This window comes from Xiphophorus couchianus, chromosome 18, assembly GCF_001444195.1.
Source record: "Xiphophorus couchianus chromosome 18, X_couchianus-1.0, whole genome shotgun sequence".
NCBI lineage: Eukaryota > Metazoa > Chordata > Actinopteri > Cyprinodontiformes > Poeciliidae > Xiphophorus > Xiphophorus couchianus.
This window is the reverse complement of record NC_040245.1, coordinates 7,986,893-8,004,365: the sequence shown is the minus strand read 5'-3', so window position 1 is coordinate 8,004,365 and position 17,473 is coordinate 7,986,893. Positions and strand designations below refer to the sequence as shown.

General features: G+C 37.8%; 2 protein-coding genes across 12 annotated transcripts in view; both read left to right on the top strand.

Annotated features, from left to right (window-relative positions):
- The window catches only part of stard13b (StAR related lipid transfer domain containing 13b), a 65,672-nt gene extending 53,259 nt beyond the window's left edge, over positions 1-12,413 (top strand). For all 5 annotated transcript variants that reach the window (XM_028045489.1, XM_028045491.1, XM_028045490.1 and 2 more), the window contains 13 exons: positions 1,097-1,168; positions 2,228-2,309; positions 4,703-4,766; positions 5,938-7,298; positions 7,392-7,562; positions 7,828-7,987; positions 9,025-9,223; positions 9,317-9,530; positions 9,952-10,066; positions 10,172-10,393; positions 10,909-11,126; positions 11,226-11,402; positions 11,529-12,413. In XM_028045489.1, the coding sequence (XP_027901290.1) occupies positions 1,097-1,168; positions 2,228-2,309; positions 4,703-4,766; positions 5,938-7,298; positions 7,392-7,562; positions 7,828-7,987; positions 9,025-9,223; positions 9,317-9,530; positions 9,952-10,066; positions 10,172-10,393; positions 10,909-11,126; positions 11,226-11,402; positions 11,529-11,646 (3,173 nt within the window). In that variant the 3' untranslated portion in view covers positions 11,647-12,413. The remainder of the gene's footprint in view (positions 1-1,096; positions 1,169-2,227; positions 2,310-4,702; positions 4,767-5,937; positions 7,299-7,391; positions 7,563-7,827; positions 7,988-9,024; positions 9,224-9,316; positions 9,531-9,951; positions 10,067-10,171; positions 10,394-10,908; positions 11,127-11,225; positions 11,403-11,528) is intronic.
- A 2,306-nt stretch (positions 12,414-14,719) lies between these two features.
- nbeab (neurobeachin b) overlaps positions 14,720-17,473 on the top strand; it is a 229,300-nt gene continuing 226,546 nt past the window's right edge. For 5 of the 7 annotated variants that reach the window (XM_027999172.1, XM_027999168.1, XM_027999170.1 and 2 more), the window contains exon 1: positions 14,720-15,363. In XM_027999172.1, the coding sequence (XP_027854973.1) occupies positions 15,088-15,363 (276 nt within the window). In that variant the 5' untranslated portion in view covers positions 14,720-15,087. The remainder of the gene's footprint in view (positions 15,364-17,473) is intronic. The other 2 variants (XM_027999174.1, XM_027999171.1) reach the window with 1 other exon arrangement.

The window sequence follows — 17,473 nt, the reverse complement described above, 5'->3', positions numbered from 1 at the left end:
ATAATCATATTTGCTTGATAAATTAATTGAGATGAAGCCACTTGCTTGAGAAATTACACCAGAACAGAATTTTTTTTAAACTGTGGTGATTTTCATTCTAAACATTACTGCTGATCTGAACAAAATATATTGATATATTGTATTTTTAGTCATTCTCTTTTAAATAAGAAACATTATTATTGCCTCGGTTCCTAATGTAGTTTGTTGTGGGTTGTAGCACTGATGTGTCAGGTATCATTTCTCATGTAGGCGGTAATTGTCCCCCACCTCTATTAGCATTAATGGAAAGGTGTCAACAGTCTTTTTCCTTTTCAGACCATCAGTGGCACTGATAGCTTCACTCTGCAGGTCACCAGAGGTAGTTTATGATCCAGAGAACAGGATCACCGCTTTTTCAGGCGTTTCTTAGCTTGGAGCTGGAGAGCACTAACAATCATTTTAAGTTGTTTTGCATCTTTCAGTAATAAATCTATCCTTTAGGTGAATGTTTTTTCAACAATGGGAAAAAAATCTTCCAAAACAAAAAAAGTTGTTTTGTTGTTATTAACAGATTTGCCATGTTGCCATGAGCATTTTTGTAATTTGCACACAGAACTTTGTTTTTGTAATCTGTTAATCTGAGGTATATGAATTCACATATAAACATTTTCAAAATCTATTCCTTAGCCAATTTATAGATGTCCTGAAGAAAAAGTAGAGCACATCTTGTTTTAAGATGTGTGTTCTCTCGTCTTATAACAAATTTAATCCATAGGAATGGTATGACGGATGTTTTGTGTTTTTAAAACATCATATTATAATCTGTTCATTTTTAGGAGCAACACTTGTAACACTCTGTAAGTGCTGTCTTACAAAAAGTTGCCGTGTTAATGGAAGTTCTCTTTAAGAAGTTAGTACTTTTTGTTCCTATTTTGCATATAAAGAGGAATCCATTTGGTCCTTCTACACCTGCCTCTATATGAAAAGGTGCCAAGGGATTTTTCTTTCTTCTTGTTTTTGCTGTTTTGATTAATGCTTTGGTGGTTTTGTTTAAATTGAAAATGATCTCAATGAATGTGGTTTATTTTCACTTTTCATCTCTGTTGTTGCCTTGCAGAAATTGAGGCAAAAGAGGCGTGTGACTGGCTGCGGGCAGCAGGATTTCCCCAGTATGCTCAGCTCTTTGAAGGTAATGAAAGCACTCACTGAAACTCCTACACACATTCATCATCACAGGGGGGAGAATTGTTTGTTGAAAGCTAGGGATTAATGAAGTTGCACATGGATAACCCAGTTCTGCAATGAACCAAAAGTTTCATTTTTTATTTTGGATCTAATGTAAAATGGGAATATTTGTATGTGACCTTTTCAAGTAAATAGTTGTGCCGTGTCATCTGGTCTTTCTCAAACACTGATCACAGAACCCTGTACATCTTGCATGTGCTGTTCTCAAGAAGCCTTCAAGCTGGAGCCCCGAGCAGATCTGCAGACACCACAACACAAACAGAATATCAGATACTTTTAAAAATCTAATCTCTTCCATCCAATAAGTACTTTATAAACATGTCTGCTGTACTTGACGCCTGAAGTCATAGGAAGAAATTGGTTTTATCAGAGCTTTAAGGGGCTTTACTCCCACAGATCTCTGTGTTGAGGCCAGACTTTTGATGTGCAGTAGTGCTATACATCTTTTTCTCCTGACAGCTTATGGAAAAGTAAAAAAAAAACTTCTAAAGAGGGAACTGATAATCTTGTCAAAATGCAGAATTCTTCATGCTGATGTTATGTGTTAAAAACCTTATTAATAAATAAATCCATTATTAAGTTTTTTCATATTTTAAAGCCCTTGATATATTTGAATCCCTGCCCTTTTGAACAGGCAGAGCCTTGTCGAGCCATAGCTGCTCATTGTAGCTTCTGTTTTCCATGAGAAGAGACTAACTTCACATGAATTTAGTGAAACGATAGATTCAGTCTCTTAAGTTATGTAACATGAAGCTCATACCAAGAGCAAGTCGCAATGCCCACACAAGTGCGAGCTCTGTTATTTGGGCTAATTCTGTCTGTTTTCATTCAAATTACAGAAAGTTTCATGGCTCCTTTTTACCACTGTAATGAATATTGTGGTTTCCAGACACTTCAATTTTTCCTTTGTGTTAAACAAGACTTGTAGAAAGTGGAATGTTAAGAATACCACTCGCTCTGGATTTTTGCACTCACATGTTTTCTGTTTTTTTTCCCCCTTTAGATTCACAGTTTCCAATTGACATCACGCCTGTGAAAAGAGATCATGACTTTCTGGACAAAGATCTGGTGGAAACTCTGTGCAAGTAAGTGAAATGAGTCACTAAATAAAATGAGAGTTAGTGGAAGAAGATATAATTGTGGATCTGTAGAAGAATCTATGCAGAGTTGCTCATAGTTTTTGGTTCTCCCTGGTAAAGATGTGTAGAATCCTTTAAACTACTTTAAACTAGTTTAAACTTTAAACTTAAGGGGTATGTGACTGAAGCAGCATTCAAAATTGGGAACCAAAACACTTTTACTTCCAAGATATTTATTCAATAGAGAAAAATAATGTTTCTATGTTAAGAACTTATTGTTTTTATGGCAAAATTATTGGTACCCTTACTTTAAATTACTTTATACAACTCCCCATTGCCAACAGAACAGCTATTCGTCTTCTCCCATAACAGTTTACAAGAATGGAGCAAACAGAAAAAGTGATCTTTGACCGTTCCGTGTCTCACAATCTCTCTACATTGTCCTCAGTCCAGGGTTATGTTTCTGTTATACACTCTTTTCTTCAAATCACTCAACAGGTTTTTAATAGGATTTAATCTGCAGACGGACATGGTCCTGTAAGTAGTGTTGTAGTCAAAACCACCTAACCCAGACCAAGACAAAACCAAGGCCAGAGTGTATCGAGACCGAGATAAGACCAAGACCTTTAGGGTCCGAGACCGAGTCAAGACCAATCACTTCTCAAACACATTACAGTAACTTAATGTTTTTTTTTTCCTTTTGGGTTAATGATTTTTTATGAAGAATAAAATAATTGTACCATCGACAATTGCCTCCACATTGCTTTTTAGAGCCGATGTAGGTCCCCCCCCGACCCCCCAAGTAAAAATGAAAACAGCACTTAAGCAACTACAGTAACTATGGAAACGATCCAAAGAGGGAACCAGGAGAGACATTAGTGGTGCCTCGCACCGCTCAACATATCGTGACTCTAAACAACCCTAAAGCAACTCATCTGCATTCCAAACTAGCCACGGGATGAATAGGAAACAATTGGAAACAGTTCCACCTCCAGTGTGATGTTGCCCGTGACTTTCCACCATCACTATGGTAACGTAAGAATAGGCCTTTAGTCAGTAATGCCACCACAGTCCCAGAGCAAAAATAAATGCCACCCTGCATACCATGCATTCCTTTAATTGAACAGATAGATATTTCATACATGCTAGTGCAGCCTCTGATCTCCAGCTAAGTACCCTCTTATTTTAGCGACCACATTTAAAGCTCTTTAGGCGTGTGGAATAAAGGGCCCCCCTGCTTGGAAATCCTCTCTTTAGTTCCGTATGCTGCTATCTTCAGTAACAATGATGGGAAAGTCTTGTTTTAATAACCCCTATCATCTACAGCTTTGGAGTGCAGTTAGAGCCTCCATAACAGCGTGCTTGAAAAAGAATCTGGAGCAGTCAATCCCTGATTATCTTTCCACAAATTTGTTACTTTTTTCTGCAACAAGTCAGCTCATCTGTTGTGTGTATTTTCCCATTTTCTTTGGTTGATCCATAAAAAGCGTTTGTGCTGTGATTTCCAGTATTTCACAAAAGTATACATCTGGAATCTCTTCAGATTTTCTCACATTAAAGCAACAAACCTTGATGTGTTTTATTTGAATTTCATGGGAAATGTGATGTGAAGGTTGGATCATGAAGAGAAACCAAAAACATATGGGGTTGCGGAGAAGCACAGGGCAGGGTGACGTTATAACACAAAATAAGAAACTTTGAACATCTCAGAGAGCGCTGCTCAATCCAGCTATTAAAAAAGACATTATTGTTCAAGTGTGTGTTGATACTTTTGGAAAGCAAAGTATATTGTATTTGCAACACAGACAAGCTTTCCTTAGCTGAACAAAGAAAACATGCTCTGATCCCTGACCTATGATTTAATTCACATATTGTAAACATCAGTTTCATCTGTCACTATGTGACCTTTGTAAAAGAGGAATTATTAACTATGCTATATTTTTTAGGGAACAAAGTTTTTGTGTGAAGTCTGTTAAATAAACAAACAAAAAAACAATATTATGCATATAATGTACAGGATGGTTTCAAAGAATGATTCAACACCACACTTAGTGATGTCATCTTTGAGTGAGTCCGTAGGGTTTGACATTTTTTTATCTAAATTTGAAAATAAAAATACTCCAGGCAGCCCTTCGAGCCACCAACATCTCAACTCAGACTCAACAGAAAGAGAATCAAATAGCTGGCAATTACTAACGTTTATTAGATTAAGGATATTATTATATTGACCAGGTCCATTTCCCTAAGGGGTCTGGTTGTGCGTCCAGAGAGGAGCCTGATCAGATTAACATTCAAACAGCTCTCAGAACTGAATGGAAATCTATTTTTGGTACGTTCATTCGAGACTTATTGTCATGCTTTGGCTGCTTGTTCAGTTCAGTTTCCATCTTTTCTTTCAGGCGGCTTAACACACTCAACAAGTGTGCCTCTATGAAGCTTGATGTGAATCTTCCAAAGAAGAAGGTGAGTGTAACTCCTGATTGTTTATTAACATGTTGCTTAGTTAACTGCAAACAGTTTCTTGGTATGACTCTACAATAATAGCTACTGTTTGAAAAATACCATACAACCAGTGTTTTGTTTTGACTTTGTAAAAAAATTAAATTTTTTTAATATCATATTGTAGTGAGAGTGACCACATTTCCTTCTCACTTTAAACAGAAATTTGTTGTTCTTTCATCTACTTTACATGGTATCATAGTTTATCATGTTTTATATATCTTATTTAAGCAGAAAGTAATGTACATTATTAAATATTTTTGCCATACTATATTTACAGTGACTTGACCATTCAGATTAACATTTGTTGAATGTATAATATTATGAACAGTAAATTATTTAATTGAAACCTGGTGTAGATGTGAAAAGCTATAAATGTTTTATTTCACAAGTAAAAGCGATTTCTTTTAACTATACAATATTATTGTTTCTAAATAGTTTTTCTAAAATTTGATTTGCCAACACATATTTTAGGTGATTGTGATTTATCTTTAAGCACTGTAATATAAAAGATTTATGAACTGTATTACAAACATTTTTTCCAGCCTTCCTGCGATAAGCGATCAATAATTGTTTATATTAGGAGCAGAGGAAGTTTCACAGCAGATGTGAGAGAAAGCAGTTCCTGTTGGTTTCAAGTTTCAAAACAGACTAAATTATTATGAAGTCAGCATTTTCAACAGTTTTTGGCATTATGGATAAAGGATTAGTTCAATTAGCAAAGTAGTCTATGTGTGTGTGTGTGAATGTAGATGCTTAATGACTTTGAAAATTTCCAAATGGCAAGACTTTCATATGGATCCTTTCAAGCTTTTGACGTTTATTTAAAATGTTGGAAGCCATCTGGAAATTTACAAAGCCATTAGAATGTGATTCACCAGTTAGGGTTTCTTAGACTATTGGTTCTCAGACCTGGTCGATAAGTACCCTGCCCTGCCCATCACATATTAATTTAATTAAGCTGTTTAGAAGCAAGAAAACACCTAAAATATGCAGAGCAGGGGTATGTGGACCAGGTTTTGGAACCACTGGCTTAGGCTAAATATTGTCAGATAAAACAAAATTACACTGAAGAATTACCAGACTGTTTCCTTCTACATCTCTCATTAAATATGCAATTGAATATTATCTCTAGAGTGAAGACTCAGATGAAGAAGACCTCTTCGCCATCAGTGACAAATGGACCTTTGAGTGGAGCAGCAAACGTTGGTCCAGATTACAGGATATCGACTGTCTGCTTAGAACGCACGAAAGAGGCCAAACATCTAAAGACGGCTTGCCTCTCCACAGTACGACCAGCAGGGAGAGTGTTCTGACGGATCTCAGTGAGCCCGAGGTCTCATCATTGCACAGTGAAAGCAGCGGTGGCAGTGGTCGAAGGGGCCTTAGCACGGAAGACTCTGACTGCTCTAATCGCACCTGCTCCGATTCTGCAACGATGCCAGACTCTACATCTCTCACAATGCCTCACATCCCCAAAGAATTTTCCCACTATCACTCTATCCCTGACAAGCAAGGCAAGTTTAGCAGCACCCGTGCCAAAGACTTCCTGAAGCGCATGGAAACCCTTAGATCTAAAGGAACGTCAGTGAGGGATCGGAAAACTTTGATCATTAGCTCTCCTGTCATGCAGCAGGAGGCTCAGGCACTGAAGACGCTGCGTTGTGTCGAGATCATAAATGGTGATGCTGGAGCTCCAGAACTTCCGTCAGGCAGAATACTGTCACCACAGTCCGGCAGTGAGGGTAGCAGTCATTCCAGTGGCAGCACTGTCAGCACACCAAGTCTGAAAGAACGAAAGCCTCACCGTGCTGACCACAAGCGCAGTGGGATGTATCTAGAGGACTTAGACATTTTCTCAGGCAACCAAATGAGCAAAGTCGCAGAACACAACCACAGAAATGAATTCTGCTCCTATGAAGATCTAGTAGTCCACATTCCCAAAGACCATAAGCCAGGAACCTTTCCCAAAGCGCTATCCATAGAAAGTCTGTCCCCAACCAATGGAGCCATCAACTGGCATACAGGAAGCATGCACCTGGACTCCACACTAATTTCATGCAGAAAGGAATCCAGACCTGTTACACAATGCTGCTCCAGAGGAAGCCGAATCAGTGTCTATGATAATGTTCCTGGGTCACACTTGTACGCCAGTACTGGAGACTTAATAGACTTGGAGAAAGAAGACCTTTTCCCTCACCTGGATGATATACTGCTACATGTAAATGGTCTGCAGCAGATAGTGGACCACTGGTCAAAAAATGTCCTACCTGGAGGAGAGGGGGTGATGCAGGTGGATAGGGAAAAAGAAGATACGGTACGGCTGCAGTCCTCTAGTCAGATCACTTTAGATTTTGAGGAAAACTCTGTCACCGAAAGCCAGACTAGTCCTGGTGATGGAGACAGAGACAAAGTATCATTAGCTGAGACCGAATGTACCAGATTCAGGGAACGGAGAGACTCTGGAGTTGGTGCTTCACTCACCAGACCTAACAGGTAGGATTCATGACAGTGTGCTTAATCAGGCTGTACCAATGTATAATAACATGTTATGAACAAAAACAAACTTTTTTTCTGCTTTGGCATTAGGTTACGATGGCCCAGCTTCCAGATATCCAATCGTCTCAGTCACTCAATGGCATCCCTGCAAATTACAAACCAGTCAGCAGGCCAGCTGAGTTTGTTACAGAAGTTTTCTCTCTTGCGTCTTACAGCAATCATGGAAAAATATTCCATGTCTAACAAGCATGGGTGGACTTGGTAAGTGTTATTAAAACAACACACAGGCAACAATAATGCTCTGTCTTAATGATCAGAAAGACTTTTTAAAAAAATTAATTAACCTGTATTTTATCAAATCTTTTTAAATGTGTTTTATTTTGTTGTGTAAAGAAGTTTGATTATCTTGGAAAAAAATTGTTGAAATGACCTTCCTTTACTGGCTGTTGTTTAGTAACTTTATATTTTCTTTTTTTATGCATGTTTTTAAAGATTATTCATTAATAACATTCATTAATGTTTCTAGGTCTGTACCAAAATTTATGAAGAGAATGAAGGTACCAGACTATAAGGACAAGAATGTGTTCGGAGTGCCACTCATAGTGAATGTGCAGCGCTCCGGTCAGCCCCTGCCGCTTGGCCTCCAGCAGGCTTTGAGATACCTGAGAAGTCAGTGTCTTGACCAGGTCAGTAACCTCCCAACATTAAGATGTATGTTCTTTATCTATAGGAGAAACTGTAAGTTCATGTACTGTACGGAAAATGGACTCAAAGCTTGATGGGGGTCATTTTGGATGAACTTCAGCATCAGTGCCATTTCACATGCTTACGATCAGGCTGTGGCTTTGCTGTGGTGGTAAAGAAGTCAAGGTTGCCTTAATAGCGGCGTCCATCTCGTCTCCATTGTTAGTTTTTTGGTCCCTTATTATTTTCATGACTGTACTGCATAGATACTCTATTAGGTTTAGGAAAGTTATTTAGCCAAACAATTGTAGTGCTACTATAGTCAGTAAGTTTCTGATAGATGACCACAAAACTTAGAATTTGAGAGGACACACTCTGCTGAGAGCAGCAGAGGACATGTCTCCTCAAACCATCATTGAGTGTGAAAACTTCACACTGGACTTTAACTAAATTGGATTCAAATGCAAAATTTCCTTTATGTAAAAGAAGGACTTTGAAATGTCCAGACCTTTTTTCTTTTTGACTCAGTTTTGATGCTTCTGACGTTCCTACTACAGGAATGGCTTATTACTAGGAAGGTGACAGCTGTAACTCATGTCCACAATACATCTGTTTGTCGTGGCTCTTGAAGCGCTCCAACTGCAAAATCCCTAAAACCCACAAAGGGGTTGTACTTCACAATGCAGTTGTCTATGTTATGTATGAGCGCTTTTCTTCCTCTGTTTGTTCCTTAATTCTAATTTCCACTGGTATTCCTGAGTACAGCACTCTGTGAACTTTTCTGTTGTGTTTTTTGGCTTATATGATTGTGTAACCATAACACAGCCACCACATAATGTCTCCGTGGGGATAATTTTGTTTCATGTATTTTTTGTTTTCGAATCTTAGTAGACAGTTTTTGTTTTTGGGTTTAATTACTAAATAAGTAAACATTTTTACAGTATTCTAATGTATTGAGCGGTAATTTGATACAATGCTGTGAATGAATTCCATGCACTGAAAGTGCCTCTGTGCTAAAGGATTTCTGTTTGTCTTCCAGGTGGGTCTGTTTCGAAAGTCTGGGGTGAAGTCCCGAATTCATGCTTTAAGGCAGATGAATGAAAGCTCTCCAGATAATGTGAATTATGAAGATCAGTCCGCCTATGATGTGGCTGACATGGTGAAGCAATTTTTCAGGGATCTACCTGAACCTCTGCTCACCAGCAAGCTAGGGGAGACATTCCTCCACATTTACCAGTGTAAGCATAACATTGTCTTTTATTGGTGATATTTTTTATCTCTTTCTTTGTTGTCCAACAAGAAATGTAAAATGTTGTATTTTATGTTTGCAGATGTGCCAAAGGATCAAAGGTTACAAGCTGTCCAAGCAGCCATAATGTTGATGCCGGATGAAAACCGAGAGGTGCTGCAGACGCTCCTCTGTTTTCTGAGTGATGTCACTTCTTCCGTGGAGGAAAATCAGATGACACCCATGAACATTGCAGTGTGCCTAGCCCCTTCTCTGTTTCACCTCAATATAATGAGGAAGGACAATCTATCACCAAAGTAATTTCTCTTGGATTATTGCATTGCATCTAATTTAATGTCTGTCCTTTCAGCTCCTCTGCAAAAAAAAAAAAAAAGTGTATAATGAGCTTAGTTTGCCCGCGTTTCATTAACTTCTGTGTAATTATCTTCACTATGACTCCATAAACCATGGCTTGAAGTGTGCTACGGAGCTTACTCAGCCCTTAGGGGTACATTAGATTACTCTCTCAGTGCCAGTTTACTGAGGTTATGACCCTTTTTATGCTTGCTGTTTTAGAAGCTCAAGCTGTGTACAAACAAAGTAAATATATCACATTAAAATTTCTTTAAAAGGACCAAAGGCGTTTCAACAGGGGGAGAAAGGGGCTTATACTTCATTTATTTAGGATGTTGTACTGAACTCTGTTAGAATTTAAAATTTTTTCCCCATTCTCTCTAGGGCCATGCAGAAAAAGTATGCCACAGGCAGGCCGGACCAGAAGGATCTGAATGAAAACTTAGCTGCGACTCAGGGCCTTGCTCATATGATCATGGAGTGCAATCATCTCTTTGAGGTAGAGCCAGTAATTGAAAATTGAAAATATTTCATCCCTGGATGCAACACCCTCTCCTGTATTCATTTGGATCTAGTCTGACCTGTAATTTGGTTTACCCATTAGATCCCTCATGAGATGGTTACTCAGTCACGCAATTCTTACGTGGAGGCCGAATTACATGCACCGACAATCGATGAGCTGTGCAGACAGCTGGAGGAGGAGGATGGAACATATCAAACACATTTGGAAGGGAGACTACAAATTTTCCTTAAAGAGGCCAGAGAAAAGTCCAAATATTGGGTGTCATGCAGCAGTCCAGATAACACAGAGCTGTACTACAAAAAGGTTGGTGGTCTTTTTTCTGTTTTTGATCTTAATTTGCTGGTCATTTTGCCCCTACTGCATTTCCTGCTTTTGTAGTTTTTCACATACCATATTTTTGGTCATAAAACAAAGTCGCCTGCCGCAGGGGAACATTTCATGCCCAATTTGGCAACTAGTGATTTAAAGTAACTTTCTATAGTGTACTGCATAAAAAAATTTAAAATAAAATGGTTTTAGCTCTCTGTCAAATATATGCAGCAGGATGTTGTTTAGAGTTATTTCTATGTACATTTGTGTCATAAACTGGTGTAATCTATTGATTTTAGAAAATAACTTTATTTTTCGGTACCAAATGGAAGTTGGAAGGGATGAAAGGGCAGTGTTTGGCAACAAAATTTGAATTGTCAAACAGCAAATTCATCAAGCACCCAACATTTGTTTGTATTTAATTATATATCACCAAACCACAATTTAGTGATTGTTTTAACAAAATATTTAAAATGAATTAAATATTCATGTTTGTGCTTTTCTGGCAGGTGGGGGATGGAAATCCTTTAAGACGTTGGCGAGTATCTGTAGAAGTGGAAGCGCCACCATCTGTTGTGTTAAACCGCGTACTGCGGGAGCGCCACCTGTGGGACATGGACTTGCTTCAGTGGAAAGTGTGTGAGACACTGGATAAACAAACTGAGGTGTTTCAATATGTCCTCAGCCGCATGCCTCCTCATCCCAGTAGGGACTTTGTAGTTCTCAGGTTAGCAACAGCTAGAAAAATAAATAAACAACACGTCGTCTTTTAATTCTAATAGGCTATAAAATTTGATTTTGTGTTTTCTTCTCTTTTTCTGCAAAGGTCTTGGAGGACAGACTTGCCCAAGGGTGCTTGCTCATTGGTTTCTGTATCAATAGAGCATGAGGACTCCTCTGCTACAGAAGGAGTTCGAGCTATGATCCTGGAGTCAAACTACCTACTGGAACCGTGTGGCTCTGGAAAGTCAAGACTAACTCACATCTGCAGAGTTGACTTAAAGTAAACCTAAAAATAATTTGTTCTAGATTTTCAGACATTTAAATCTAAATGTAAATCACAAAATGAATGCATTTGCCATGTGTTGTAATTTAACGTGTGGTATTAAGAATATGGTTTTGATTTCAGGGGAAGGACTCCAGATTGGTACAACAAAGCATTTGGTCATCTTTGCACTGCAGAAGTTGCCCGGATCCGCAACTCCTTTCAGCCGCTGATCACAGATGGACCAGAAACCAAAATCTGAAACTGTTATGTCTGTTAAGCTTTGAGATCAGGACTGAGCTGTTGAGTCATTGCTAAACGGCTCACATGAATTGCACAGACAGTGACCCTGAACAAAAGCACAGTTTGTTTTTGTGAAAGAGCTCTGAAAACAGTTTCATGCCTTTCAACTTGCACATGGGCAAAGGAGGATATTTTTAGGTGCTGAGCATAATTCATTTGGGAAATTAATTAAATTGCCAATTTCCTTCACTTTATAATTTTATTTAGCTTCTGTTGTGAATTATTTTTTTCAAATATATATATATATGTATTGATATTATTTACAATGTCCAGGACATTCAAGCTCTTAAATGCTTCTGAGAAGCATTAGTTAATCAGTACAGATTTAAATAATATAATTATGTAAACCCAAGTGTTTGTATATTTGTGAGTGAATATTTTGTAATTAAGAACAAATTGTACATTGTGTACATATGAGAGCAGGTAAATAGTACATATGTTAATTTCATATATTGATTCTTACATGGTCAGACTTCTTTTAATACACATGGTACAAGATTGTAAGCTGGTTTTACTTTGGTCATGTAATGACATTTTTAAATATGTGTAATTTTATGTAACTTTGACCTCCAATAGTTGTGGAAAAAAATGACTGAAGGTTTGACTTGATCATACCTGCTTTATGGTACTGGCTCATACAGTCAGGTACAAGACACAGTCTTGTGTTTGTTTTTGTTTGTTTGTTTGTTTGTTATTTTTTAAAATAAAAATATCTTTATTATAAGATTTTTGTGCAGATTGTTTCCGAATCTTACCATTGTATCAAGAAATAAATCGTAGTTGGTACTTGACAGCAGCTCACCCTGAAGGGAAAAGTAGAAATTCTCCAAAAATATGTTGACACCAAACTGTGCTGGAGGTGTTCACTCCTCACCTTTGATTCCCAACGCTTGATCACAGAATCAAAGGTGAGGTTTGTTCATTCTGTAGACCTGTGAATGCATTGAATGGTATGCTGGAGACAATAGAAGTTCTGCTGACAGCATTTCTGCAATCAATAAGATAACTATATATTATGAAAGATTGAAAAAAAAAAAAAAACGAAAACGAATTCAAGCACAAGAATTTTTGTAAAACTGCAGAAATTATCTCAGCTCTGGAGTTAGAGAGACCTCTACTGGACATTTGAGGGGAACACATCCACTGGGAGGTATCAGAGACATTTAGTTTGATTTTAAAGTGATCCAAAATGTACTGAATAATTTAGCTGTTGTGACTATACCTTTATTATATCTTACAGTATTGAAGTAAGACTAGGGAAAAAATCTCAATATTCAATAGAGAAGTAAACATGCCTTTTAAAATTAAATACTTTCAGCTTTAGCACATTTTTTTGAATAATAAAAACAGATTACATGTAACAAACCTTTATTTTCTGTCCCCTATTCTAAATATTTGCAATCCACAACTTAGTAGGTGGGTTGAATTAGCTACTGATAGAATAAAGACAAAGTGATACTTAATGAGTTTGTTAATCAGGACTTGATGCACTGGATTACTTTAATAGAAAGTTAAGTTTGGCTTCAAACATTGAAATCATTGTTTGAAGCTAAACTTAAAATCAAAAATTAGTTTAACAAAAACCTGAAATTGAAAAAAATTATTTCCAGACTAAGAGAGGGATAATTTATCTCTTATGTATGACTGTGTGTGGGCAGGATATATTAGGCAGAAAGCTGGCATTTTTTTCTCAAAACTGATAGGTTCCAGTAAGAAAAGCAACAACAACAATTTGACAAGGACCAAATTGTGATGGCTAGACAACTGGGTCAGGATATGTCCATTACTGCAACTCTTGAGGGGTATTCCAGATGTGCAGATGTCATATGTCTCAAACAAGGTCGAAGGAAAGAATAGAGGTGAACTGCCCAAGATGTACTGATGCATGAGGAAAGTGAAGGCTGCCCTGTGTGGTCTGATCTAAAAGACAAACTGCTTTACTGCAAACTGCAAAAAATGTTAAAGCAGGTTCCTCACAGTGCATTAGCTGCATAAATCAGATCCTTTTTTTTAAATTATGTTTTGGTTTTGTGTAGTGCCTCCCTTTTTCTGGTGTCCCAAAATGAAATTCAGTGCTATGAAGTCATCTTCATTTTAAATAGAGTCCACCTGTATGTAGTTTATTCTGATTATACACCCAACTGTCCTTATAATCCCTTTAGGAAGTTAAATGAAGTTTACTGGTGAACTTCTTTATTCTCAGGAATAAAGAGAAAAAGTTAAATAGGGCTTAGGTTACAAAATAGCATCCCAAACTTTGACGATCTGATGAAGCACTGTTCAATCCATCAACCCAAAATACGAAGAGTACGGCACAACTGCAGATCTACAGAGTCATGGCTGTCCAACTACTTCCACAGCTGAAAGCATTATTCAGCCAAAAGTGTCATGTTTGGAGGAGAAGACATCCACCCATCAGGTGGAAAAATCTGAGTTGGGTGACAAAATATGAAAAAGCTTAATGGCTACGAATATATTTGAAAGTCACTATTTATTTTTAAAAACAGCCTTTGTTAATCACAACCAACAAATTGTTTTGTTTTTTATTCAAAGTTTCTCAAATATAGCTTAATGTGGCTTGCAGTACAAAGAATTTAAGTCATAATTTTATAAACCTTTACAACTGTAAAATATATTGCATAGTTTTGATTTTTAAAGTAACCATTAAAAAACATACACAGGATCCAATGCCATTTACAATTAACTGCTTTAGGTGGTCATTGCTAAGTTTGTAAATACACTGGAAATGCCCTTTAAAACGTTGGAAGATGTGGAATGAAAGTGGTGTCATTATGTGCACCTGCGTCATGTACGCTTTGGCTACCATTTAGTTTTGTCAGGAGGCAGTTCAAGATAAAACTTGAACTGTCTGATTTAAATTCCCAATAAAACAAGTCTAAATATTTAGAAAATTACATTTATAGTAATATAAAATATTTTTTTCTTTGGTCTATTACTAGAAACTTCGATAAGCTTGAAGCCACCAGGACGTGCTCCATGTAGCAACAAAAAGAGGAACCGCAGCCAGGGGGCGGCAACATGGTGGTGACAGCGGCTGCAGAGAGGAGAAGCGCATCCAAAAGATCCGCACACACACACATGCACACGCCTACACGCACGCACTCAGCTTTGTGTTCACAGCGCAGGTCAGTCAGCTTGCTTAACCTGCTGGTACCAACAACACACTCCCCTAGCCGAACTCTCCAGAGTGGATTTCTCCCAACAGAAAGAGGCTTCTTTTGCGGGTTTGCTCCTGTTTTCTCCTTGCTTCTCAGTGTGTCTTTCTCTCTTTTTTCTTCTTCTTCTTCCTAACGCTCTTAACCAGTAATTAAACACAACACGAAGAGACGGGGGAGAGCCTTTATCAGTGTTTCATTAAAACCTCAGGGTTGGCGTGGAAATGACAAGCGAGAAACCGGTGGCAATGCCGGGCTCGCTGTCGCTCTCGGACCGTCAGCCTGCTCCAGGTCACGGGCATCGCGGAGCTGCGGTCCCCGCTGTTGCCACCGGGAAGCCAATGATGATGTCCGGCTCAGGTTCAGTGGTCCTCCCGGCAGGCATGATCAACCCTGCGGTTCCCATCCGGAATATCAAGATGAAATTTGCTGTTCTGATTGGACTCATCCAGGTCGGCGAGGTTTCTAACCGGGATATTGTGGAGACGGTGCTCAATCTGGTAAGTGCCCTGCACATTATCTCCTTATCGCTCAAATCCACACCTGGAATTATTTCTGAAAGCAATGTTCACATATTATTTCATATCATTTTGACACATAGCCTGTGAAAATAAGGAATTGTTTGCAGTACAAATGGCTTGACATTTTCGAGAGAATCTTCAACGTGAATGTTACAGTCATTCATTTAAACAGTAGGCTGTTGGAGGAAAACTGAATATAGCAAAGTAATTTCTGAAGTTTTTAACTTTAGAAAAGTCCAGGAATGTGCGAGCACTTGTTTCAGTGAGGAGTTTAAATCCAGTGGTTACTTAATATTTCAATGTTGTGGTTATATTAAGGAGATGCATCTGCTGCTTCTGGTTGTGACAAAAGCATATTGAGTGATCAAGATATGATTGTCATAGCACTCCAGATCAGGCAAGTCCATAACTGCTGTAACACTTGTGATAGGCAGAGGCTGGTATGAAATTCTTGGGGTACAATAACCTAGGGTAAAAATGTGTAATAGGGAATGGCATTTATTTAAAATGCAAGCAACACAACCCTAATATAACATTGTATTCAATTTAGCTATACTACTGTTATCTATTTTTTTTTATTTTGAGACCTAAATATGGTTGTAGTTTCCAGTAGCTAATTGCACAGAATCTTGTGCAATAATTATAAGGAATCTTTTTTTTTTTTTTAAAGTTTCCTCTTTAACTAAGCATAAGTCTAACAAGCCGATATTGACTGGTTAGTCAGGCTATCTGCTCCAGACAGCGTTAACTCAAGAGTGATAGCTGGCTCTCCCTTCGTTTCTACACTACAACATCTGTTTTTTTTAAAGACCTACAAACATTTGCAAGAAGAAGAAGCCAAATTTTGTTATTTCTGGGAGGAAGCAAAGTTTTTAAAGCCAGGTAATCATAGATGTGTGTCTCAGTAAAGGTCTTTTTGTTGAAAAGGTAATTTATCTTAGTAATTCAATTTAAAAAGTGAAACTCGTACACAACCAAAGTAAGGTATTTCCAGCATTTATTCATGTTAAAATTGATTCTTCTCACTCACAGCTAATGAAAACCCCAAAACTCAGTTTTTTAGAAAATGTTCATATTACATGTTTTTGGGATTTTTAACTTGCTAATATCAGCCTGCTGGACATTTTGTCCATGTGCAGTACAGTGTGTACAGTAATTAGTTGGGGCTTCTTTTACTTGAACGTAATTCGAGCAAGATATGGCGTGGCATGGAAATTATCAGCCGGTGGTTCGATGCCTTCTTTCAGACAGCTGACTGGCAGTGGAAAGGAAACAGTTTACTCTGTGGATCACATAGAAAAATCACCAATCAATCTGGGACTTTCTCTAGAATTGTATTATAATCACTTAAAACCGGAAGAAGAGTGTGCTGGAAAATTTGAGTGGGTTTGGAACTGTTAACTTTTTAAATCAGCGATTTTTGTCACTTATAACGTAAGCCCCTCTTCTCTATGGTATGTACATCGAGTACAATTATTAATACAATTTCTCATAATACAGCTTTTTGACACCAAATTGGATTATGATGGATTAAAATCTGAAACTTTTATATTGAAGTCATTTTATTCTTTATTTAACATTGAATTAAAAACTAAAACCAGTTTCCAGCTTGTGCTTTGACCATCTGCAGCAGCTCTACAGTCTGTTTGCAATAGTTGGCCTCTCCTTGTTAGCACACTAGAGATTAATTACAACCTGTTCTAGCTCAACAGAGACCCACTTTGTGGAGCAGAACAAATTGTAGCCCTTGGCATGTTCAGACATGAGAGCTATACTGCAGGAACTAGAGTCACTGACACCTTGCCCCTTCTCACTTTGCTGTGCTGTTTTTTTTTAAATCACACTCTGTTGTATGATAATTCTGATTTTCTTCTTACTCCAACCTGATGGCCGTGACATGATTGCACATTCATTTTTCATAATTTTCTGCTTGATGAATTTCCTTTGTGATTGATGTTTATTTAAAGTTCTTTGTTCTCACTCTTCAATACAACACTAGATTTTAGCACCGGAGCGATCTATTCAAACTTTATTTTTAAAAGTTTTCTATCAAACCAGTTTGAAACTTTTAAATGACAGATTTAATTAA